At 53.2% G+C, this 26,575-nt stretch overlaps 1 protein-coding gene across 18 annotated transcripts in view; it reads right to left on the bottom strand.

Annotated features, from left to right (window-relative positions):
* Nucleotides 1-26,575, bottom strand: part of Dab2ip (DAB2 interacting protein) — a 171,111-nt gene that overhangs the window by 95,484 nt on the left and 49,052 nt on the right. For 7 of the 18 annotated variants that reach the window (XM_087647680.1, XM_087647637.1, XM_087647640.1 and 4 more), the window contains exon 1: nt 12,321-12,554. Coding sequence is in view for 6 of the 7 variants with exons in the window: in XM_087647637.1 (XP_087503763.1) it covers nt 12,321-12,444 (124 nt within the window). In the remaining variant the exon portion in view is untranslated. 18 annotated transcript variants of the gene reach the window in all.

Here is a 26,575-nt window from a genome sequence, read left to right as displayed (position 1 = left end):
GAACTTTCCAGACAGAGTCATAGCAATGTGTGTGTGTGTGTGTGTGTGTGTGTGTGTGTGTGTGTGTGTGTGTGTGTGTGTGTGTGTCAGGGAAACATATGAAATTCATTGTTCTATTCTCTGGTGATATTTGTGAAACTACTACAAGGTGGTAGTCTCCTGCCTCAGACTCCGTGATCTTCCAAGTTAAGCCTTTGGCTTTCCATCTATAGCCAGCTGTTACTTGGAGGTTACTAACCCTTCCCCTTCCCTGTGAGGCAAACACTGGCTCCCAAAAAGCCACATCAGGAGACCTGGAGCCTGTGAAAGTGCTTCCTCACGTGGCAACATGGACTCCTCAGAAATGATAAGGAACTTGAGTTGCACACTGATAACAAAGATTTCAATTTTTATTTGTTTATTGAGACAGGATCTTGCTATGTCGCTCAAGATGATCTTGAACTCATGGTCCTGCCGGTTCAGTGTCCCGAGTGCTAGGTTACAAGAGGAGAGAGCAAGGTGAGAGAAGACAGAAAGACAGCATCACCAGGGAAGCAACACTGAGGCAGAAGTGAGATAGTGAGCCCAGAACTCTAGGCAGACTCCAGAAGATTAAAAAGGCAAGGAAACACACTGGCCCCAGGGCCTCCACAAGGACACAGCCTCAAGACCCTTGACGAGCCCACTGAAAGGACTGTAGACTTCTGACCTCCAGATCTCAGGCATGCTGTCACAGCAGCCACAGGTACCAACACATCCGCCAGTTAAGGCTGGAGTTAGTCTAACTACATTAAAGGTGGAAGGCCAGGATTACTGGCCCGTGCAGGGCTGTGGACCTTTAAGGGCTATGCGTTCCCCTCCCCTCTGCATAGGGAGAGGAGCTTCCATCCAGCAACATAGTGTCGTGAAAATTAAATGTGGATTTGTTAGAAAATAATATGGGAGGGACTGGGAGACCACTCCACGGGAAGAATACTTACTGTGCAGGCATGGGGATCCAATCCTCGGCACCCATATAAAAGCCAGGCACAGTGGGCACATCTGCAGTCATATTACCAGGGCAGTGGCAGAAACCAGGAGCTAAACAGGTAAGCTCGGGGTTCAGTGGGGCAGTGACTGATAAACACATCTCAGCACTAACTCGCAGGCTCGCACACCTCCCACACGTTCACCCCCACCCGCACCCTCAGGGACACACAAATAAAACCTGAAACTCAAAGACTATCGTCATGCACGAAGCGTTTCATCCACACCCTCCCTATGTCGAAAAATTATTTTTGGTGTAGATGTTTTGCTAACAAGCTTGTCTGTACACACATCACTTGTGTGCTGTGCTCCAGAAGGCCAGAAGAGGGCGTCAGAGCACCTGGAACTGGAGTTATAGATGGCTGTGAGCTGCCACCTGTGTGCTGGGAACTGAACCCACGTCCTCTGGAAGAGCAGCCTGTGCTCTTAACCACTGAGCCATGTCTCCAGCCTAATATTCTTTGTATTTTATCCTTGCAATACAAACAAATCACCATCAAGAAAACTTTAGAGCACCAAGTCCTAACGAAGGCACGCCAAAGGGCGGCAGCAACACTAAATTCACCTTCTTTCCATCCCATTATTAGAAACTATTTCCCCCCCACCCCAAATCGCACCTCTGTACTTAATGTTCTGTAATGCTTTGCACCTTTGTTTAAAAACCGTATCACCACCCGAGGTTGGGGCTGTGCGATGTAGCGGGTTTATCTCCCGCGGCAAGCTGAGACAGGCATAAAGCTAAGTGTGTTCATTCATTTTTTTAGAAGGTTTTGTTTTTAATTATGTATATGTGGGTATCAGTGAGTGCGTGTGCATTTGGTTGCCACGGAGGCCGGAAGTGTCTGATCCACTGGAGCTGGAGTTATGGGCAGTTGTGGGTACTAGGATTCAAACTCAGGTCCCTCTGCAAGAGCAGCAAATACTCTTAGCGGCTAAGGCATCTCTCCAGCCCCTACATATCCATTTTTATGTATGATGTTCACACTTTCTTACCCTTTCTGTATTTAGCAACTCGGAATTCAATTTTAATCATCTCCAAATTCCTTGTTTGTCTCGTTTGCTTTTGAGACAGGGCCTCGTGGAACTCAGGCTAGCCCAATCCTTGCCACGGATATCCTTAAAGTCCTGATCCTCCTGCTTCACTTCTCAATTGCTAGGACGGCAGGCACCCGCCACAGCTGGCTCCAAGTCCTGATCTCATGATGTCATCCTGCCACAAGGCTGCATCTCAATTTCTTGTGTAAGTTTTAGCCTAAGGAGCCACGGACTCATAGACTGTTTATCAGAACCCATAAGGGACAAGAGGCTAGACTGGAAAAATCACAGAGCAGGGCATCTTTTGTTCAAGAATAGACCATTCTACAATCTGCTCTGGGTAGCTGGATGGAAGAGGTACTGATGGGAACAGAAAGCCTGCCAGGGCAGGTGACGAGTCTGTCCTCTATTTCAGACTCAGGAATTCCATGAAACTCCACCAGGCTAATTTGTCAGGCTGCGAGTATGGTGAAATGTTAGTCCCTCCAAGGTGACTAACATATACACATGCACAGGTGCACACGCACAAGCACACACTCACACATGCATATTTCACACACGCATGCACGCCTTTTAAAACATGAGCTCATAGGCTGAAGAGATGCTGACGACCTGAGTTGAATGCTGGACCCCACAGGAGAAAAAAAAAAACAGACTCAGGGGCTTGAGTCTGTGATCACAGCACTCTTACAGAGAGCGAGATGGGTGACAGGGAGAGGAAAACTGCCAGAAGTTCAAGGTCCAGTTAGGCTAGCATATGCAGCAAAGCAATCCTGCCTCAACGAGCGGGAGAAACAACGCCCAAATATGGTCCTCATCCCTCCACACATGCAGTGTCACAAACGTGCCTGCACTCACAGCTCTCCCCGCACCTCTCAACACACACACACACACACACACACACACACACAAATACACATTTTAAAAATTAACACGTACAAGATTAATGACCAAAACGTGTGGTTGAAAGATATTAACTTTCAGTCTAAAGAAACAAACAGCCAACACCAGGCCACAAAACCTCATGCCGGTCAGGTGACATTTGGCCCAAAGTGACCTATGGATTCAGTGGAGACCTAGTCAGAAGGAAGCCTTTCAAAGAGTCTAACAAGCATAATTTTAAATTCAGACGGCAAAGCCCAGGCCTCAGCCAATCAAGCTTGAGGCCGCAGGGGGAGGGCTAGGGGACTTCTGCCGCTAATGGGTTTCAAGACATACTCTCGCTTCTGGAAATATCTAATGTAAACAAGGCTGTGGCATTAGCACGAGGATAAGATGTATAGATCAATGGATCAGGATGGAGTCCAGAAATAGATCATGTGCATATGGTCAACTGACGTCTGAAGAAAGGGCCAAGGGAAAGGCAAGTTTTCTCAAGAGCAGTGCTTGAACAACGGGCTGTCTGAATGTAATAAAAACAGACCTCCAGGAAACGAGAGAAACAGTACCTGCGTGGTGCGAGCTCTGACTTCAGCAAAAGGAAATCGGGTCTGATCGTGACCGTGCAGCTAGGGGCAGTGAGGCAGAACAAAAACCCCAGGGACCCCAGAATCTGTGGTGGAGGCAAGTGAGAGGTTGATGTCCTGGTCCCTTCGACTCAGAGTGTCCTCCCTGCTGGGCCCTCTCCACACTCCCCAGACGTTCACTTTCTAGCTGAAAGGAAGAGTTTGGTCATGTTCAAATGCACATTTTGAATTCACAAGACTGATGCGGTTTGGGGAAAGGAAGGATACCTGGGGTATCCTGTGAGGATTGCCCCTCACAGGCTTGTGCTTTGAACAGCTCAACCCTTGGTTCATGGCATTACTTTGAAGCGTGTGAATGAAGACTTTAGGAGGTGGGGCTAGGTTAGGGGAAGCAGTTCAACTGGGGGCTTGCGGGGGTAGGTTTTTGAACGTTATTCCCACTTCTGGTTCAAGCCTGTTTTTTCTGCCTTTCAGTCCTTCTAGGAAGTAAATAGCTTACACAGGTTCCTAGCACCACAAGTCAATGTCTTTAGAGTGTGTGTGTGTGTGTGTGTGTGTGTGTGTGTGTGTGTGTGTGCGCGCGCGCGAATTGAGAGCCATCTGAGACCATGAGCCAAAATAAAGCTTTCTTTCCTTCATGCTGCTTCTAGTAGGTTACTTTTATTAGGTCACAGCAACGTAAAAGCAATTAATTTGGGTTCATTAACTGATATTTCAGCATCTCTCAAATAGATGGAATTGGAATTCGAGCTGATTCCAAGTTCAAAATGTGGTTCAGACTGAATGGGTTCTGTCCTCTGCTGCGAGGAGTCTGCTAGGAGGAGACATCGCAGGGCGGAGGTGGGCCAGGGGGAGGAGTCATAAATGAGGCTGGTTCTTAGAAGCTCTGGACATACCACCTCCCTGTCCATCCCAGGACAGAACCTGTCCAGGACAGGGGGCCAGTCTCCTTTCATTCTGTGACCTCCCTCAGGCCTCACTAGAGATCCCACAACTGTGTTAGCATCTGCAGACATACTACAAATGCTTCTTCATGCCCCGCCTCCTCAAGACAGCAAGCACCACATGCTTCCTATGCCTCGTCCTGAAAGGTACCACACTTCCAAAGAGCTTCTCAGTCTTCCAGGAAACTCTGGGTATCCTGGCTGCTCTCCACAGATTAACTAACTGCCCAAAGGCTTCTCGCTCCCTGAGCCTTACTTCCGCATCTCTCAAGACCTCTGGTCATTTCGGTCTGCAGGTTACCCTCTCCTTTAAACAAGTTTCTCTTTCCTGTCTCTTCTTTGCAGCCTCGGGGTCCAGGGAAAGAAAACTGCCATCACCTCTGCATCCCTGGAATTTGGGGAGCAAGGGAGCTCTCTGGTGTTGTGTTTGCTCCTCCCTTTGACCTCTGACCCTGTCCAATCAAGTGCTGAAATCACAGTGATCATCATCACCTCCTACTTCCTAAGAGCAAAGTTCAAAACACAACAGTCTGGAGAGTGGAGAGAGATGGCTCAGAGCTATAGAGCACTCACTGCTCTTGTAGGGTACCCAGGTTCGATTCCCAGCACCCACATGGTGGCTCACCACCTTCTGAAACTCCTGTTCCAGAGAATCTGATGCCCTCTTCTAGCCTCCTTAGGCTCCAAGCATGCATGTGGTGTACAAACACACAAGCAGCAAAACACCCATACACAGAAAATAACTGTATGTATTTTTTAATAAAGAAGCAGATGCCGGGGCGGCCATTACAGTGGTGCTGCTGTTCACAAACGAGAGATCAACATGCCAGGCCCATCACTATTCCTCAAAGGGGTGTGTAGCCTCTCCTCTTACCCGTTCTGCCTTCATAGCAAGCAGCAGCCTAGAAGACAAAAGGAGCTGAGTGACCTGCCAGCCTCCAAGCCCTTGTCACCTCTGGCTCCTCCTCCCCTACACTTCCTTGAGGCCGGGGTGACCACACTCCCCAGGCTGTTCTGTTACATTTCTCTCTGTGCCAGTCCATGTCCTGTGTGGAGCCTCTCACGGCAGACGGCTACCAGGGGGTGCCTGTTCTCACAGACACCCATTTTTTCGGCCTTTCCCCCGTTCCCCCAAGTCCAGCTGTGGCTCTCAAGTCATTTTCCTACATCACAGCCCTGAGAAGTACAGGGAGGTTTCCCATGCACTTGGCCAGTCTGAGCCTTGGTTTTCTTCATTTATAGGGTCTGTGAACCCCAGAACTGAATACAGTGATACACTCCGGCCACGGTCAGGTGCCCATGCTCAAGAAATAGAGGCTGTCACTGTTCTCATCACGTGTCCTTTGCCAGATCCTTCCTTGGCTCCCTGTGCTGCTGGGGGACACTCCTCTTGGCTCACTATTCAAAGCCCTGCCAACCTTTCTGTCCGTACCATCTGCTGACCTGGTTACATGGCCTCCCTTAGCTCAACTCCTTCACCACCAGGGCAGGGGCGACTACATCACCAAAGCAGCCCCCGCCCACAGTGTGCCCACAGTAGGTAGCCAACTGAGTGCTGGTTACACGTGTAGCTGTCCCTGATGGGAGGGGACACCAAGGAGATGATTCCAGTCCCCACAGATGTCACACTGTACTTATACATCAGCACGACAGTTGTGACATAGACAAGCGGGAGCTAATGACAATACACACTCTCAAGTCTGTGACACACCCTAGTGTCACGATGTTAGGCCTGCTCCAGAGCCCAAAGATGTCCAATGATTTGTCTTGAGCTCACACAGCACCTGGGTTACACCCCTGATTCAAGTCCAGTGCCCCCAAAACAGAGGTATAAATAAACAGAAAAACCAATGATGTCTAAAACCAGTCCGGATTGCCGATTTCTTGGTTTTTAATCTCAAAACCTCCACTCTTCGGGCCAAGCAGGACCGTAAGGAGTCCTACTGGTCTGCCAACCTCTCAGGGTCTCAGCCCTCCTCCCCTCCCCTCTGCTGCCTCCTCCACTCGGAGCGGGCACAGAGCCTCGCAGCCCCATCTGCCTGCCTTCCCTGTGCTTTTCCATTCCACAGTCATGTCGAGCTTCACCTCCAAGGGCCACAGAAAAAGAAACCACACAGCTCGGGTGCTGACAGGCCTCTCCTGTCTGTCAGGAGAGGGAAATAAAAGCTAACAAGACCTCCGAAGGCAAAATCCCCAAACCTCTATTCAGTTCCCAGCAGCTGTCAAAGCGAACACAGAGCCCACAAAAAAAAAGGGAGGAGAACCCACCCCGAATGGAAAGCACAGCTGCTGCAGGTGTGAGCTGCACAGACGAGCGGTCCAGGGTGTCAGGCACCCTCCCTCCGTACCGCAGAAATGTGTAGGGTCTGTCTAGACGGAGGAGTCAGGTCTTCCCGGCCCAAGCTCCTTCCCACATTATTATTATTTAGAGGGCTGTGAGAGTCTCCTACTTCCTTATTTATGCAATCAGAGGAAATCACGGCACAGACCTACTTCCAAACTCAAGGCCACGTGGGCCAATTTCAGATGGATAATTAAATATTGAACAAACGCTGAAATGCCTCTACTGGATGAGAATAGCTAAAAATAACCAGCCGCCACTCCTAGAGCGGGTTCCTGACACTTGGGCAGGCATCACCACTGCTCCTTCTCCGTCGTCGTCCCCCCCACCTGTGACTGCCGAGCACAACCTCCCAGAGAAGCAGGGTGGGGGCTGACTCCCTCCTGAGCCGAAAACATTCAGCTCCCAGCGAGCTCTGAATGTTCCTGACCAGGAAATACTCTCCCTTTCCTGACATTTAAGCAAGTGGCCCCAGAGGAAGTCACCGGAGAGGTGGCAGACTCTGCTTTTCTTTTGAAACCAGTAAAGAGGCTTCAGGTCATTTCTAAAACAAAACATGCATGTGGTCCAGGATGCGAGGGAGTCTGTGTCAAGACACGCAGACACTCCATCCCCTTTTTCTTCCACCAGACCCAACAAGGAAGCCAGCTGCCTCGGTTTCCTCTGGTGCAGCTGTCATCAACAGTGGCAGGTAACCTTGGGTAAGTAGCCTTGGCTCCGGGAACCTCAGTTTCTCTATTGGGAATAGAGTTTCGAGAGGTCCTAAGTAAAGTGCCCCACCCACCCCCACAGCCACTGAACAGCCGGCTCCTGTGACTGTGTGTGTGCTGTGGGCCTCAGTGGGTGCAGAACTAACGAAGGCGTGATTAACTAGGTGCCCAGGAATCTGGCCTTACCCTGACCACTGCGGTCGAGAGCACACTGGTCTGACCAGTGCTCAGCCACACCAACCGAGGAGGAGCCAGGGCTTCCAATGTGGTTCTAGCTGAGCTTTCCAGTTCCGTGTCACCATTGACACTTTCATATTTTATTTCTCCAGGGTTCAGGCTCCCTACCTGGGGATGGAAGGAACAAGGCCCCTACCTCACTGAAGGGTTGGGGAGTTAGAGATGAGACATAAGCAGGGGAGGCCCTCAGCACGGCACCCACATTGGTATGGTCAAAGAGGCTACCTAATTATTAAAGGTGATGAGGACAGGCTGGAAAGCAAATCAACTGGGGCCTCTGGCTTCCCCCAAGGACCTAAAGAGCTCCGTCTAGGGAGTGGGGCTCAGGCTGCCTGCCTGCCTCTGAGGAACTCCTATTCCTGTGTATACTGAACCATCCCATTGAAATACTGACAAACGGGGCTGAGACACATGACCTGCCAGTCAGACAGGTAGAGGCAGCCATGATGGGGACAGTCTGTGTAGGAAGAGAAGCCAACTGGAAGGAATGTCAGCTCCATACCGATACCAGCAGGACCTGGTTTGTAGGAGACATGCCAAAAGGCCCCAGGGGCCATCGTTTGGACTTACAAGCTGGACATGCCTGAGTACAGCGGTGAGACTGGGGCTGGATGGACCATGTGGCCCCCAAGTACTCCAAAGTGTCCCGGGGACTGATGACATGCTCCGGTCTTTGTCTTGGGGGAGACCTCTGAAATCTCTTCCTCTCCGTTCCTGCTGAGGTACACAGACCCTATGGTGGGCTCGCTACCTTTATGGGGTGTGGATGAACAGTGTTCCGTGTGCTTTGCTTCAGTCTGCAGGGTGTCCGGTCTGCTCCAGCAGGGAACTCGGAGCTCACCTGGCCACGAAGATCCACCGCGGCGCTGAGGTTGCATACCGGGGTCGTCTTCATTTTACACGGAGATGGAGAGCCTTGCTCGAGGCCACACAGCTGGGATGGTGGAGCCCAGCTCTTCCCAACCCCATCTATCCCAGAGCTGGAGGTCAGGCCTTGCCTTTAACAAGGCCTCTTCCCTTTTCCTATCATATCTATACTGTTAACAGCTTCACTGACAGTCCATGGCTATCTTCTCCCACAGTCTCCCAGCCCTGGCCCTCCTAGTGGTGGAGGATGGAGTCCTTGTCTAAACCACTGCTCCCATGAGAGCCAACATGACAGACACGCTGGTAGGCCTGAGTCCTGCACCCAGCTCGGCAATGGTGTGCACCCATCTGGACTCCCAGGGAAGATGACCCGGATGCTCTAAGCGTTACTGTGAAGGGCCACACCCCAGGAGTCAGCCCCATCCCTCATTCTTCAGAGCCTATTGAGGGGTTCCTGGGAGCCCACTCCTGACACCCCACAGACGGACTCTAGCAGTCCTTGCAGGGAAAGAGGCCCAAGTAGGGCTGGGACACACAGAGGCAAGACTTGAAAGTGAAGATGGGTGTGGAGGCTGAGGAAAAACCTGGTCATGCCAGAAGAAAGTATTGGCCAAACGTCTGGCACTTGGCAAGACCTAGCATAGGACAGCTGTCAGGACTTGCATGCAGAAAACCCCAGACCTCCCAGGGCATTACTGTGGGCACCCAGAGTGTCCAAGCTTATGGGGCAACAGAACAGGATCCCTTGACAGAAGGGAAGACGTGTGAGCCTGGAATGGTCGCAATGCTGGCAACCAGGTCATTCAGAGTAGAATGAAGAATAGCCCTCTCATGCACTAACCACTGTACTGTGTGGAAAAGGGGCTCTGTGTTCCAGGCTCCCCAGCAAGCAGTCTCTCTGGCCAACGGGATTCACTCCTCATAAGTCTGGGAAGAAGAACCTCTCAGCTCCGTATGCCCTGTGATTGGGCTTCCATGTGCGGAATGACAGGCCAGGGCTTACTGGGGTTGGAGGGGTGTTCTATTTCTCTAAGGAAGCCACTCTTTCTCCTGATACCAGTAAATGCGTCACCGAGGTACCCTGACTGGTGACACCCTTCTGGAGACAAGCCACACAAATCCGCAAGCCAGGCCCGGCCTTCCATCAGCCCAGGGCCACAAGGCAGAACATGATACTCAGAGGCCTCCATCCCATGAGGCTCACCGCTTCCAGGCGACTGCAAGGCCCACCCATCCAACCTTCAGATGAGGAAAGCCAAGGAGAGACACCAAGACCCCTCTCAGTGGCACCCAGTGTGTAACCCTGGGAGGCTGGAGACACTGTCCCTCACAGCTTTGCCAAGAATGACCTGATGCTCCCAAAGTCAGTGAGTCCCCCATCCCCTGCCCCAATAGGAGGCGGTAGCTTAGCTAACACCCTTGCCTGGCTATCTGTGGGTCTCCCCAACCAGCTCCCGACTCCTCCGTGCACTTCCTATCCCTGAACTCTGTGTTCCTTTCCCCTTCCTGCTGAGGACAGAAATGACGTGGGGCAGAGATGGAGCCAGGGGCTGCCAGCAGCCCCTTAGGTAAGGCTCCTAGTAGGGGACCAAGCCCTAGCCATGCCAAAACTGACAGCAAGATCAGAAGGGAGTGGTTGAGTACCTCAGGGTGGCTTCCTAACAGGAGGCACACCCTAATCTAACCTGCCCACAGAAGGTGTGACCAGGGCAGCAGGATCAAGGCTCCAAGTTGTGAGGTTAGTAGAAGGTGGACGCCGTGGACACCCTGCACCCTGACCCGCAGCTCTGCCCATACCCACAACCAGTCACTACCGAAGCCCCCTTATCAGGCCCATACTGCTATCTCTGACCCCCTGCCCCCCATGCTGGATGAACACGCTCTACAGTACTGCTGTCCTCTGCTACCGTACAGGATGAACTACACCAAGGGCTTTTTCCTCTTCCTTCCCTGGCATATGCACAGGCTGTCCCTTCCTGCGTGGGAAAAGACAACAGTTCACGCCTAACCTGGTCTGGGCTGCAAGCACAGGCTTCTAGCTTCCCACAGGCGGGTCCCATTTCCGAAGCTCAGAGAGGCAACTGGCAGAAAGACAGTTTTTTGGAAGTAGGACTTGGACCTAGGGCTGAGTCAGTCAATCCCAGCAAAGGAAATCGCACCCGCTTATCAGACACTTTCTCAACATCAACTCCTCTCTGAAACCTTCCTTAATTTCCCCAACTAGAATTTCCATCAGGGCTGGTTTCCTCCCCAGGCTCAGCAAACTGTGCGCTCCTTCCAGGATAACACACAATGCTGGACGCAGCTGGGAGCCAAGCTCAGACAAGCTTGATCCATTGAACATTGATCGTCGCTGGCCTCGTTAGCTGAAAAGGAGGCAGAGCCCCCATGCCCTGGAATCCTCTACAGTGGGTACAGAAGAGGGCATGGTCATGCATGGCACTTGAGGGGCGGAGCAGGCACGAGGAGTACAGGAAAGGCCCTGGGGGAGCCAAACCACGACTGGACACTCATTCCAAACCTATTCTCACAGCAAGAATCTGTCACACCGACACCTCCTACAGCTGAGAAAAACAAAGGCTCGGGAAGTGAGGTGATCTGCCCACTCACGAAGCTTGAACCCAGGTCTCCAGTTCCCTGAGCCAGCCCTACACTAGGCACAGGAACTAGCCAGAGGCCACTTCAGCGAAGGCGAAGGGTAGGGATATCACATGCGTTGGGAAATACTCAGCCTAAGTCCACAAACCTGTGGTCAGAGTCAGACAGCTGAAACTTGAACTCTGCACAGGGAACTCAGTACTTCCTAGATAAACCCTGTACATTGTCACTTGGCTCTGCAGCTGGGGCAGCAAAGTCTTCTCCATTCTGGGGGGGGGGGGGTAAACTAAAGCATACTGTCTGCCTTCTTCATTGACCCTACCCTAAAAAACAGAAGGGGCAACTCCGACACCAACACCTCCCCAGACTTGTCACTTTTTGCCTACGGTGAGGCTGGGCCAGGGCCAGGCTCCGGTGCCCCAGATAATCTTACGATGTAAACTAACCCAGCTTCTGCACCTTAGTGGGCCTAAGCCACGGAAGTATTATGGTCTTACCTCAACCCAGGGCAGAGCCTCTGTGTGGCAACCCCTGACCCTTACTTTTTACAAGCCCAGCCCAAGGCTGACTGAAACATTAAGGCGTCTCTGGCTGAAGATCTTGTTACTGGCACGAGGAAAGGTTTCATTCCTCCCTCCCCATTTTGAGAGAGGTAAGGACCCCTCAGAGGCGCTCTAGGCCCCTACAAACATGGCGCTCCCCCACAGAAAGCCCACTCGGTTCTCCATCCAAAAGGTGAGGGAGCAAAACAGGACTGGAAACAGGCTAAGCTTGAGTACCAGACAGTGAAGACAAGTCAAGATCCTCTTCGACTACTTTACGGCTTGCGCACTGGGTAAACTGAGGCAGGGTGGAATGGGACGCAGATCTGAGCAGTGCGGAGAAACTAGTTATCAGACCCCCTTTTCCTTGCTTCTGGTATAATGGGAAACATTAGGGACCCCCGCTTCCCCCAAGAGAAAGGGCCTAGATACAGAAGCTGGGGCAACGGGAATGGGACAGTCACGCTAGCTCCAGATGTGGAGCCATCACCCACTGACACAGGCGCCTCAAAAGCATCCGCTGGTGATACGGTGGTAGCGAGGGACTAAGGGTCTGGGGTCAGGGTGGCGCCTACCCCTGGCTGGCCGGGTCCGGCTGCGGGAGCGGCTCCTCTGTCGCTGCAGCCGGGACCGCCGCAGCAGCCGGTAGTAGTAGGATGGCCTCCCGGTGCTCTTCCTGGCGTTGCCGCCGGCTGACATGCTGCCGCCCGCCGGGCACCGGGCCAGGCCTGGGTGCTCACACGGGCCCCATCGGCCGCTCCGGACCGCCCGGCGGGCGCCCCACACTCTCTCCCGCGCTCTGGTGCAGTAGCAGGCGAGACCAAGGCTGTCCTACAAAGTAGCTCCAACTCCTCCTCCTCCGCCTCCCCCGCCCCGCCCCGAGCAGCCGGCCCCTCGGCGGGGGCCCGGGACCGGGAGGCTGGGCTGGCACCCGCCCGGAAAGTCAGTGCGGGCAAAATCCTGGCCTGGAGTCGTCGGGGCGACACGGCCCGAGAGTGCCCCCGTCCCACCGGAGGATCCTCAGGACCATCATATCCCATGTCTCAGACTCCATATCCAACCTGAGGTGCCCGGAGCACCCCATCCCGCCACAGGTGCAGTGGCGCGTGTATTTGTGCATACACACCAAGGCTAGGCACGTGAAATTAGGGACTGAAACACGGGCAGACCGGATGCGGCCGCACAAAGCTCTGCAGGCACCCCTCAGTCATGTCGAAGTCCTCCCTGTGTCTGTTGCCTAAGATACTTAGCTATTCTTTACAGAAGGCAGTTTCCGTCTGATAAAAATATTACTTTCATATCATTAGGATTATTGGCGTGCGTTTCAAGTACACATATAGAATACAAGGCACACCTGTGCAACCAGAGGGCTTTGCCGAGCCACTTTGCCCCATCCCCCACCTAAACCACCAGGGATGCCTGAATTTTTCCTTCCCTCTGACATTTTTAGTAGCATTATCCAGTCGGAAGGCAGAAAGATCCCTACCCTACAGTGGTGAATAGAAACCCAGTCTCGGGGAAGGAGTGACCAATTGCCTCTACTACCATAAGCTGAGAGACTTTCTCCAAGTCATTCTGCAGTTCCAGAAACGTCCATGGCTCCCCCGAGCATAATAGCTACAAGCCCAACCATCTCTCTTTGGTAATTTGAATCAAATCACCACCGGCAGTCCCACACCTACAACCTATCACCCTCCTCAACCCTACTAGCTGCCAGCTCTCATCTCTCCCCTTCCTTTTCCCCTCCTCTTAAGTCTACCTCCTCTACAGGGTGTCCCTGACCCTCCTGGTCCTAGGTGACCTCCCTTTCTCTCCCTTCCCCACACAGCAATATTCAGACTTTACCCCTTCAAGTTCAGAAGGGGAAACTATGGACCTAAAAGGTAGGAAACTCTGTGTGCGTGCATGTGTGCGTGAGTGTGTGTGTGTGTGTGTGTGTGTGTGTGTGTGTGTGTGTGTGTGTTGCCTCAATCACACAAAAGGTGCAAAAGCCTATGGTCTTAGTCAACGGCTGTTGCATGAACTCTTAAGGGAAGTGGGGCAGGCTAGACACTGGAGGAACTTAGGGCAATCTCCAGTGGGGTAGGATAGCCTAGGCAGCAATCCAGGCCAGGTTTTTCTCCTTACAGGGGTAGCCCCCTTCCTGGCTCCTCAGTCTAGGAGGGACGGCCTCCGGGTCACTGGAGAGGGTGGGGGTGCTGGATCACAGCTGGAAGCCAGGAGCCATCCTGGGACAGGGAAGGGTATGGGGGGGGGGGTGTAAGTCTCCAAACCCAGCTGTCTCTAGTCCTCTGCTCCCTCTTCCCAGGACACTGGCCAGCAGCAAAGGAAGCAGGAACAGGGTCGTCAGCCAGGAGACCTACTGGGCTACCACTACAATCATCTGCACCCAGTCAGGCACTAGATTCCAGGCCCACTTGTGGGTGGGCAGTCACCTTGCTACACCTAGCATTTCCTCTCTCTCTCTCTCTCTCTCTCTCTCTCTCTCTCTCTCTCTCTCTCCCCCCCCCCCGTGTGTGTGTGTGTGTGTGTGTGTGTGTGTGTGTGTGTGTGTGAATAATCTCCACTGCCATCGTTCCTAGTTTGAGAAGTTGAAGGTCTCCACCTGCAAAGTTTTAATGTCAGTGTGTCTGACCCACTTTGCTTCCCTTTAAGCCTGCTGCAGTTCTGTGGGTATGACAGTCCAGAGATTGCCCGGCCAATGCTGACACACGCAGGTCAGCCTCTTGCTTGACCACCAACAGGCAGCCGCCAGAATGTGTGTGGTAGCCTTGGAGAAGCAGATCTAAAGTTTAGGACCCCATATGCACACGGCAGGATTCTAAAGGTTTAGCCTGATCTCTGCCTCAGTCTCTCAATTCCTCCGCTCCTTAGTTTCCCTGCTCCAAGGAGACACTACAAATCTCCCACAGGTTCAGAGTCATCTGGTGAACCACAAGCTTCTAAATTCCCCGCCTTGGGAAAGGAGTAGTCATTACCAACCGCCACCATGCCCTGCACCTCTACAGGCCTGTGATGGGTGCTGGGGTCATTTGCACTGGGTGTTGAGAAAAAATGGCGACCAGTCAGGAGCTCAGGGGCTAAGGAAAGGTCTGGCTCCCTGCCGCCCCTCCTGGTCTCAACCCTGGAACCAGCAGGCAGACAAAAGCTGCTTCCTGCAATCCCAGCAGAGCATCTGGAACTAATCCTTCTCCAGAGCCTGCAGCCTCAACCTCCTCCTGTGAGCAGGACCCCTGTGGTCTCCTCCCCTCTTAAGGAGAACAGGCCCCCACAGGCAGAGACCAGCTTGGGGGAAGGGCACCTGAAGAATGCCCACCTCCTTACTATAACTGTTTCCTGAACTAGCAGAGGACTCCCACCAACCAGCAGGAAGTCCTCAGGGATCCCCTCAGGTAGATAGTTAGGCTTCCCAGCCCCACACCCCTGTACTGCCACCCTGGCCCACTTCCAGAGGGGCTCCTGGGCAAGGAGGTGACACCTATCTCTCCATCAAATGGGTGCTGGTGCAAGACTATAGTCTCCAACTCCTTGAGCCCATAGATAGTGTAAGCATCTGGTAAGGTGCTCGACGGAGTAGATGTGGGTGGAGCCTAGAAATGAGCCCTTCAGTGAGTGCCAGGCTGGAAATAGGACTCCCTAAATCAGATCTCACCTAACCCCCACCGACATTTTCACCCTCCCTCAAGAGTACCTACCAGATGGCTCAGGGAGTAAAGGCAATTTCTGTCAAACTTGAAGACCTGAACTAGATCTCCAGAAACCCCTCCCCATCGCAGTAGAACCAACTCCTGCAAGTTGTTCTCTGACTTCCACACTTGCAGTGGCATGCATGGGTACACACACACACACACACACACACACACACTCACACACATTCACACCATAAATACATGTAAAAGGAAGAAGGGGGGTGGAGGAGAGTCCTTAAGGCGCTCCTAGAATACCCAGTTCAGCATCCCAAAGCAGCCACCCCTCTTCCTACCCACCAACTCCCACCTGCTTCCATTTGCCATTTGCCCCACTGATAGAATGGCTGCCACCAGGCTCTTGGGAAGACCTAAAGGGAAGGGACTGAAAGAACCAATTCCCTTCTGGACAGAAAACCAACAGCGAATTGCACCCCACCCACGAGGAAGAAAGGCAGGGACAATGGTTTTAGAGCTGGGCTAAAAGGCCAAGCACACTGAGCACCAGGCCAGGGCCAGGTCTGGAGAGGAGCCAGCCCTATGCAGTCCTGGATCTTACTTACTAGGGCATTGAGATTGAAGGCCAGAGAGGGCAGGGGAACATGTGACCACAATCATCTTCAAAACACTTCACAATGCCAGTGGAATGCTAGGACATGACACTGGGTGCTTCAGTTGAACACACAGCACAAAGACCTGGCTTTCACAAGGGATCATTTTGCAAAAAGGGAAACCCTGTCACCAAGGAGGAGGTATTGATTGGGGCTGGAGAGCTCTGCTCAGCCATCAAGAGCACCCACTGACCCAGAGGCCCCACAAGACACCTCATATAACCATCTACAACTCCAGCTCCAGCTGGCCTTCACTTGGCTTCCTCGGGCACCAGGCATGCATGTAGGCCACAGACATTTATGCAGGCACCCCATCCATACATGAAAGGGAGACCAGAAACCACAGGGTCACAGCCTGCCTTAGGGCCTGTCGGATGATGGAGTTTGAATTTGATGCTAACTGTGGTGGCTGACCCAACTTAGACCCCGCTCTCAGCATCACACACACACATTCAGTCATTTAATTTCCCGGTGGTGACCCTAGCAGACAGGTGTCTCACTGGTTTTCCAAAACAATGTTGGAGACAAGAGAAAGTTCTTAAGACCATAGGGCTTGCAGCAGGACCTGAGCGCAGAGGACTGAATGCTTCAAAGGTGTTAAGACAGAATAAGAGCCCAGGACTTTTCCTTCAGAGCTAGCATTTTCCAGGGACAGACGAAGACTGGGCACAGAGGAAGCAAATTTCTCACAGCACCCACCCCAGGCCCCACACAATGGTGTCTGGAGAGCTCAGACCTGTCGGGTTTCCTGTCTACACCAGGGTAGGCAGCACTGACCAGGGGAAATCCTTAGGCAGTCAGCCCTGCATACATCAGTCTCCTGAGCCAGGATCCACCTCTCACTCTTCAGAGCCCCAGGCAGGGTCTGGAGGAGGTGCCTGAGCATCTCACCACTCACGGTTAAGGTCACAACCTCCCCCTCAGGATGCTGTCTGTCTGACAGGCAGTGACAGCTTCCTGCATCCACTGTTTATTCAGGAATTAGGCTGGACCAGAAACAAGACCTCCTCCGGTGACATGGTGGGAGAGCAGAACCCCGGTCCCATCCGCACGCAGGAAGGCACAGACCATCCACTCAAGGAGGCTCTGCTTGAGCACCCTAAGCCTCCACTGTGTCCCCCAATGTCTCTCCCAAAAGCCACCCACAGGTTTCATGGCATCCTTTCTGGGAAATGGCTGAAGCAGAGCAGGTAAGGTCCCAGGCTGGAATGACCCTCTCGCTCTCCACACAGGAAGAACTAGGGACAGGTCAGGCCTGGACTTTTGAACTCACACAGGCAGGTTACCTCAGGAATATGAGTGCCTTGCAAACAAGTTGCCCAACACTGATGGGGTGGGGTTCTAGAAGAGGCCCTAGTCTAACCAGAGCAAACTGGCAGGGTGTGTGGCCTCTGTCACTATCCCCGAGCCTTATAGCTAAGGTGAGCCCACACCCTCAAGGTTTTATGGGTATCTAAAAACGTTCTCCTGGCTCTAAACCATTTCCTAAACTCCCGCTCTCCATCCCTGCCTATTCCTGTCAGCAGCCCATTAAGCCTATCCTAAGGTGTAGAGGACAACTGGAGGGTGACTAGGCTGGAAGCCGAGGCTCCCAAAGGAAAGCTCTGTTTAATCAATCTACAGGCACCCAAATCCAGCACCCAGTTCCCAGTCACTTAGGGACATACCTGCCCTCAGTTCTCTCACACAGCAGCAGGCTTCAGTCTGAGTGGAGGAAATGACCTGCCCTCACTGGGCTGAAGCTTTCCCAGGGGAATCCCTCAGACACCCAGGCTGCTCTTCATTCTCTGGCAGAACCAGAATGCTAGCAAGTGATGCCGGGCTCCCATTTCAGAAGCAGCCCAAAGCTATGGCCCTCTATGGCCAAGAGAGGCTAAAAGCTACTCTCTCCCAAAAGCCCTGGCCCTCACTGTCCCCTAACCCTTGAAGCCTGTGCTTCCTGTCAGCCCAGATGGTCAGGCCTGAAGCTACCTCCTCTCTGCCTTGCCTTGACCCAAAAAAATCCTCCCAAGCTCCAGGTAGGCCCCAACTCAGCCAACACACTCTCTCCTCTCAGCCCCAACAAGAGCCCAGGCTCCCAGGTTCCAGCTTCTTCTTCCCAGTCCTGTCAAGGGATGGATGTAGACCACCAGGCCACCAAAGGAGGCGCCATATGGTCTCTGTGAGGTCAGAGCACCTCCACCTCTCTCAGGCATGCCTGCTTGATCATCTGAGGAAGTCTGGTAGGACTGGCACCAGGGCTGGGTTCCAAAGGGAGGGGCCTCACTGCAAAGCCCCGGGAAGGGGACAGCTGAGCCAGCCATGTAGTTGGCTCTGAGGTAGCCCAGGTGGTAGATGCGAGGGTAAGGAGTCAGCTCAGGAGAGACACAGAGAACAGTGGATCACACATTAATCTGTAGGCTCCTCGGGCTCAGACCTCAGCCCCAGAGCACACTCAAGTGGTGGCAACCTTGGAAAGAAGGAGAGAAACCCATCTGACTCAGAGTCGGAGCAAAGAGAACTAAGATGAGGAGAAATCCTGGAAGACTGTGGGGAGGAGGCGTCACATGCACTAGAAAGCTATATAGGAACTGACAGGGGAGCGGGGTGTGTCCTGAGAGGAGGAAACAGCATAGGGGAAGGGCCATGAGGAGGAACCAGTGAAACATCAATGGAGATCCTGTGCTGGAGCCAAGGATGAGGTGGGGGCCGGTGGGGGGGGCAGACCTGAATATACGGAGGAGTAATCCAAAGGGGAGACAGGGAACGATATACAAACAAGGGTGGGGCCAGGCTGCACCCCCTGGGGCCCAGGCATTTCACCAAGTCTTGAGGCTTAGTCCTGTCACTGCAAGGCTGAGCTCCTGTAAACAGATTACAGGCCCTCTCTGGTCCTTCTCTGCAACTATGAGAGAGCTGGGTCTCATAAGGTAGACTTGAAGGTGTAGGGCTGCCCATTCAGGGTCCAGCAGCACTGAACATTGGGGGATTTAGTTCTATAAACTCCATTTTTTTGTCAGGGGAGGGGGCAAGTGGGGGGCTTGCGCATGCTATGAGCTCTGAATGAGCAAGGACTCTAAGCCCACTTGTTTATGCCCACCCCCCTAAAATTCTAGGCTGTCCAGCTACGCAGCACAAGCTGACCTCAAACTTATAATCCCCCTGCCTCAGCTTCCTGAGCAGCTAAGTCTCATAGGCATGCACCCCACGCCCAGCCATGCCCCTGGCCACCTCAACTCAGCCCACCCCAGGCATATGCTGGTCCCTCCAGCTCATTTCTACCATAGTGAATCCTCTCTTGCCACTGTGCTCTGCCTTGGCCGACTCAGGCCTGCACATGATCCCTGACTGCCTTAGTTAGCTCAGGTCGGCTTCCCCAGTTGCCTGGGATGTGCCTCTGCTCATTTATTTTCTTCAACTTTTCGGGCCTCCTGAAACCGTCTTATCTGTGTATTGGGGCATTTCCTAATTGCTTCCCTCCAAACTTTAATAAGGGCTGTGGCCTTATTAGTCCCACTTTACAGCCAGGTCCCAGTGCAGGCAGTCAGTGCTCAACGTCTGATGAGTGTAGTAAGGGAAGGAAGCTGGTCTCAAAGACTGCGTTCTCAAAAGGCAGCTGCAGGCCCAGGGGCAAGTGACATTGCCTCTCTTCTCCGGACCTGGGCTTTCTTCCAGGTGACATGTGGCTAGTCTGCTAGAGGGTTTATGTTCCCATGGCAGCCTGGGGCTGGTCAGGCCAGGGTACATTGCTGACTCTTTGTAAGACTGATTGTAAGTCAGCCTTTAGTGAATGAATGAATGAATGAATGAATGAATGAATGAATGAATGAATGAATGCCTTTCCTTTGCCATTTGTCTTTGATCAGATCTCCAGGTCACAGCTCTCGCTTCCCTGTTGATCAGGCCGCCCTTTGTGGGCTTGTGAACAATGAGCGCCTGTGTTCAGTCTGAGGGATGTAGGAGCCACAGAAGGTGCTGAAGCAGGGGCCAGCATTGCGGAAGCCACAGTTGCTTCCTGGGGATGCCCCTGCGCTCACAGCTGGCACAGTAAGACCATGAGGGGGTTAACTGCGGCTTCCTGCCTCCTTCACCCCTCAAGTCCCCTTGAGAGTGAGAACAATGGAGGCCTGCCCCCACCCTGGGAACAGCATTTTGCCTGGAAATTCTACCAGGGGTAAGGGGAAGGGCGGAGTCCTGCAATTTCAGTGCCTGCTCAAACAGGAAGAAGCTGAAAGTCTGGGGCCAAGGAAAACAAGTTCAAGGTCACCCTGGAAACCAGCAAGCCCATGGCCCGAGTCGCGTACATTCCCCCAGACGGATCTCTTCTAGTGATTAATGGTTGACACACATGAACATGAAGGGACCATGGTTCAGGACCACCCACAAGGCATGTAAAGTTTGCCACTTCTGCCATACCTTCAGAGTCAAGGAACTCACTACTCCTTCTCCCAGGGAGCTGTGTTCCACATCTGGAAGCTGAAAAAGGTCTTGGGGGACTCTATGGCCACCCTACCCTCCATCCAGGACACAGGGCTGGGGACTCCTCAGGGTCCTCCCTATTCCCAGCAACAGGCCACTGCTGCAGGCTCCACAGAACAGCCAGTGGTAGAGACAGGCAGATGTCTGGGCTCAGAACCCCGCATCAGGTCCCTCTTGACTATAATGCTGAGGCAGGGGGCTGATCCCGACTAGCTACTCAAAAAGCCCAGGAGACAAAGGCAAGACATGATGCAGTCTCTGTGCCACTGAGTTCCTTTGCACCCTGCACCAGGGACATCATGGGTTACAGACGATGCCTCAGCACAGCCCCTAGAACACCTTGGTCCCTTCCTCTTCCCCGGGAAGCTGGAAGGTAATGCCAGAACGTTCTGGACCTGCTCCCTCAGACCTCAGCTTTGTGAGTGCTCCTCTCTGAGTCCACTACCCTGGTTCTATGCATACAGTGTCCCCCCTTCCCCTGCAACCGGTGAGCTCTCCCAAGGTCCAGCCAGGCCAACAACCACTCAGCAGTGAGGAACATAGCCAGTGTGCCGAGCCCCTCGTCAGGTGCGGCACCCCGAGGCAAAATCCTTGTCTTGTTCCTCAGTCCTGGGGCTTGAGGATGGAATGCAGGTGCCTGGGCCCACCTCAGAGTCTGCGTTAGCCAGTCAAGGGAAGGGTCCAGGAATCTGGTTTATTTTTTCCCCTCTTTTAGATAAGGTCTCATTCTGCAGAGAGAGAACTACCTGACGCTCCTAGAGACCCCGCCTCACTGCTCAGACACAAGCCCCCATGCCAGGCTGGGACTACCCAGGGTCCTAGATTCTCCTGCAACAGGAGCTGGGTTCTTCGTGGAAGATTCCAAAGGTCACACTTGTTGCCATCTTAAGCTCTCATGGAACTCACAGCAGAAATGAATTTCCAGCATTTTCTCTACCTCAGCACCCGTGTGGGCAAGCAAGCAAGCAAGCAAGGTTTCTAAACCTACAGCATAGAAGGGCCAACCAAGTGAGGCCTACAACAGTTTGCAGAGGCCCCCACCACTGACGTCCCAGAGCAGTTTGGAGTGAGGGGCCCAGCAAGTCAGTTCAGGCCTGGAAGCACCCTGACCAGCCCACTTTGTCCTGGTCTCTGTGTTCCCTGACTTGACCAGGTCCTGGGCTGATTAAAATATCCCCTTACAGCTCCGATGGGCATGGTGTTCCCTTACAAGACTAGGAAGAACACAGTCTCATCCAAGACAGCACTGCCAAGCTTGGCCACGTACTCTGGTCACCTTCCTCCCGAGCTGAAGACAGCTGAGCACAGGGAGGTCAAGCATGCCAGGAGAAACCAAGGCCCAGAGGGGACGCCATGAGTAGAGTCACACAGTCCACACTTACGAATCCAATACAGCTCTCTGCCAGGAAGTGTTTATTCAGTCAGCCCTTGTAAGGCCTTCCCAGATGGACACAGGACTCTATCGGTCACAGGCAGAGTGCTGGTGAGTGACAGAAACTCGGTTTCTACAGCCTGACTCCTGCTAGAGCCCCATGTTGCCCTTTGTCCCCAGGTTACTACACTTCTGACTGACCGACCACCAAGGGTGAAGAGAGCGGGGCTGCTTGCAAATCCATGTCTTTTAGCAACAATGCTGAGGGTGTCCAGTCGGGTCCTAGCCAGTGGTCATTGGATATCACCTCAGTCAGGCTCAACTTCTAACCCCTGCTGCAGTCTCCCTTTGACTAGTGACACAAGCAAGGGTCCTAGATTGGATTTTTGCAATCTCAACTAGCTCTATCAACCTCTCCATCTTCACAGAAAGCACCCAGGGCCATGGCGGCGCCCATCTTGCTCTGGAGATTGCCATAGCCCTCAGCTGTTCCCCCCAAGCCACTCTCCTGCTATCTAGAGTCTACATTCAGCCAGCAGGGTGGGCAAACGTGCAGCCCACCTTTTCTGGCACACCTCTCTCAAGCTGCCTGACCGATCCCCACTCGCCTTCCTTCCCACAAAGCCACTCCTTCCTTTGCCAGCTCCATACCAGCCTCTTCTCCCAGGCACACTCCCTTCCTCAGTCTACATCTGTCTCTGCTGCTCATCTGTGTTCTCCTTGAGGGTCAGGTCCCTGCCTACCTGGCTCATCCTGGCAACTTCAGGCCCCAGTGCTGAAAGTCACATGGCTGATGCCAATGAGGAGGTGAGCGGGGCTTACTCAGTACATGTGTGCATACATGTGTGTGTGCTTCATGTCCTCAGACCCCCCAGCCCTGGGCATCGTGAACCCCCTGAGCGCTCAGCAAAGCCAGGCCGGAGGCTCTGCACCACCATCACGGCTCAGAAATTATCCATTTCCTCCTCTCGTTCCACGACTCATAAGCCATCAAATACACTTCCCCCTTATCCTTCACGAGAGTGCCGCCTTTCTGACATTTAATAATGCATTTGGCTTGCTCACTGCTTCTCTCTCAGGAGAAATGGAATGCTTGGCTCCCATTCCACACAAACCGGGAGTCATGTGTCATTCAGGGGCTCAGTCCAGACCTGAACTTTGAGCCCCACATTTGGGCTCCCTGAGCAGGGCCACACTCCTCTTGCCTCCCCTTGCCTTCACCTATCGGCTGAGAAGTCCTGGTGCCCACCGGTCTCTCAAGGCTTGCTCTGAGGCAGGAGTCAGAGTGGCTCTTGCCGTACCCAGCCCCTCACAGGCCAAGGCAGTGCCCTAGGTTTGGATGTCGCATTGGAGACATACGGCATTGGAACCGGTGTCCAACTTAGACCACCTCATTTCAATTTCATAAAAACCTTTAGAAGCCCAAGGGCCAATTGTAGCCATTCCACAACAGGGAAATGAGGCCTCAGAGACAGACAGCTTCCCTGAGGCTGTACTGCAAGCAGATGGTGGCTTCCTAAGGATGGGGCGGAGGCAAACTGAAGAGGGAAGAGATCTGGAAGTTGCAGGGAGCACAGGCCTCCAAGCTGAGCAGTTCCACCAGAGAGAGCCCAAAATCAGGGCTGGTAACCTGAGGGCTGCAACCTCACCTTTTGTATTATATGGGGTAAGTCCCCTGACTCACTGGCTGGACTCCCAACTCTGCTGCACAGACAGGCTTCCTCCCAGGACTAACCATCACGTGACCAGATGAGGCGACACGTGGGAAGCTGCCTTGTAAACTGTCCGGTCCCAGGACACGTCATTTTTGCATGTCAGAACTCAAGACAGGATTACGCAAAGACCTTCAGGGAAGCCCTGGCCTCTCCAGGTGACATGTGACCCAAACGCTCAGAAGATAAGGCCCCCTCCTCAGACCAAGCAACCTTCCTCACCAGAGCCAACCCCCAGCTCGGCACAACCCCCGCCCCTGCCAGCTACTGGGTCTGCTCCCCTCCCCCTCCTGCTCTGTAAAGTTTCTGCTTCTACTTTATAGTTTCCGTGGCAACCACCTCTCATTTTTATTGTTCTCCTCTCCTCTGACACTTTGATGTCTTGGGCTCAAGGGAGAAGAGGAGTGAGTGGGACAGGAGGTCTGGCCAAGAGAAAAAAACACAGCAAGATGCATGGCTGGGGATGACCTCTGACCTGTCCACCATCCTTGAAAGGATTCACAAAGGAGCCTGTATTGTGTGGTGTATCTGAAGCCCCACAGGCATCCCCACTGGCTTCCCACAAGTGGGTCTTCACCCACCCGACACCCTGCCCTTCCTACTTCAGGACACCTTCCCTTCATTCACCAAGGCCAGACTCCAAAGCCTCCCATGCACAGAGGTCACTACTATGCCAGCTGTCCTTGGAGTGTCTGCTTCTCGCCATCTGACCTCTCTCAGCCTCCCTGTCACGGGCAAAGCTCACAGAGTTCCTCCCGTCATCCTACATCTCCCGAGGTCCTCAGAAGTCAGAGGATTCCATCTTGGTTTCGGTCAATTCCAGTCTTGACCCTCCCCACATTCATTTTAGAACCCAACATCCCTGGTGATAAATCAAGACTGAATAGGAACCCTCTTCCTCATAGGCTCTGGGAGGCTGAAGTGAGTTCATTAGGCTGAAAGAGCCTGGCAGATTCTCCAGTGCAGTGTGGGATCTGGTGCTATTTTTAGGCACTGAGTCAGGGCCATCTAGTGAACAGCCCAGAGGCCTCCTTGACCCACACTCTCACAGTGGCTCTCTTTCTCCACCTGCTGATCTCCTGAGGCATCAATGCCAGCCTGCAGCCAGTTCCAGAGCAAGGCCCTGCCTGTCACCGGCCCAGCACACAAGCTACCTCCCTCAGCCCCTCCCACTCACAGGCATATGACTGCACACCCACACATTTATACATGGATACACACCCGCGTACCCTAGCTCTCATACTCACACGCATACACATGGTTGGGCATCCACATGCACACAGGGTGACTCACGTGCCGGAACTCCATGGCTTCACCAGAGCCCGATGTGAAGCTCTCTTGGGAGGGACAGCGCTCTGAGGCTCCCATAAGCAACAGCAGAGAGAAGCATAGGGTAAGCATGCTGACAGAGGCTTCTCTAAGGCTGAAGCGCCAGATCCTTCCTTCTGGCTCTCCTGCGCCCCACATGCACCAACGCAGGGCCTCCCTCCTTCCCCGTGGGGCTGACCACAAGTCCCATCTTCACGGCCAGCCCAGACCTGTACACTATTCTTTGCAAATGGCTCACATGCCTGGGCTTGTGCTGGGACAGGTGTGGCTGGTGACAATGCACAGGGGGTTACCCAAGGCCACAGGGTCTCCACGTGGGGTTCTTATGCCGAAGGGACTACCCGAAAAGACCTAAAGTGTCAGGCATTAGCAGGTCCACAGAAAAGGGGCAAAACCTCAACATGAGACCCAGTAAAGTCAAGTCGGGCCCAGAGTAGCCAGTCATGGCCTCCCCCGCGCTCACGCACACATGTGCTTGCTCGCTCTCTCTCTCTCTCTCTCTCTCTCTCTCTCTCTCTCTCCCCTCTCACTCTTTCTCCTTCCTACCCTCTCTCTCTCTCCTCATAGCTCAATGGTCCAGGATTCCCACAACTACCACCACGAAGCTGGGCCTTTTAGCACCTACCCTGAGGTGTATGGGGGGCAACCCCAGGAACTGGTACTTGAAAACCCAGGCAAGTTCTAACATGGTCTAGGAAGAGAGGGAGCCTATGTGTCCCCAAGAGGGTTCCAATATAGCCCTTATCCTTAGAAAGCTAGCAGTTTAGTGGCATATGAGGGTTTCCCAGGCGCAGGCAGACAGGACTGAAGGCCGAGGAAACCAAAGAGCAGAAAGGAATAACTACCAATAACTGATAGCCTGGGGGGGTAACCCAGGAAGGCTCCCCAGAGGAGGTAACATGGGCTACCTGGCTAGAACTCTGACAGGCAGTAGGTGTGGAATATAAAGTAGGCATACTGAGATTTTTTTCCTTTTTTTCTTTTAAATAGGCTTTCGTGTAGCCCAAGCTAGCTAGCTTCAAATTCATTATGTAGCTGAGGATAACCTTGAGCCTTTGAATGCTGTGATTACAGGTATGTGCCGCTAAGCCTGATTTTATGCAGTGCTGGGTAGACCTCAGGGCCCCATGCACGCTAGGCAAACCCAGCCTCAGATGAGCCATCTCGCCAAGCCAGAGCCGAGTTCTATGGAAGCCTGCAGGTAACTGTCCCCTTCCAGGCTGCACTGAGGATTTCGGTTTAAGGGTGCTAGCCTGGTCTCATTCGTGGGATCACTTAGGACACAGAGGTGCTAGCTGTTCCAGAAGGAGGCACTTTCAGGTCAGGTCCCGAGGCCACCTCTGCCACAGGCAGAAGCTGGCGTGCCCACAGTAGGGTAGAGCCTGACAGGATTTGAACTCCTACAAGAAAGAGTGTTGTTGAATTACCTGTACAACCTATTCCAGTATTTCACACCACGCTTTGGTCAGTCAGGAAGTTCTTCCCCCTATCTAACCTACATCTCTCATGCTGAAATGTACACCCACCTTGCTGTGGGGACAGGAATAACAAAGGCCAGAAGCTGAAATGCCTCGCTGGGTAGTTAGACAGCAAGGAAGCGGGTGGGAGGGGGTCAACGGGCAGAGACACAACCCCTGGCGCTGAAGAGAATGGACAAGGCCC

Source organism: Rattus norvegicus, chromosome 3 (assembly GCF_021556685.1).
Source record: "Rattus norvegicus strain SHRSP/BbbUtx chromosome 3, alternate assembly SHRSP_T2T, whole genome shotgun sequence".
Classification (NCBI taxonomy): Eukaryota; Metazoa; Chordata; class Mammalia; order Rodentia; family Muridae; genus Rattus; species Rattus norvegicus.
The sequence above is the reverse complement of the archived record's forward strand: the minus strand, read 5'-3'. Positions and strand labels throughout refer to the sequence as shown.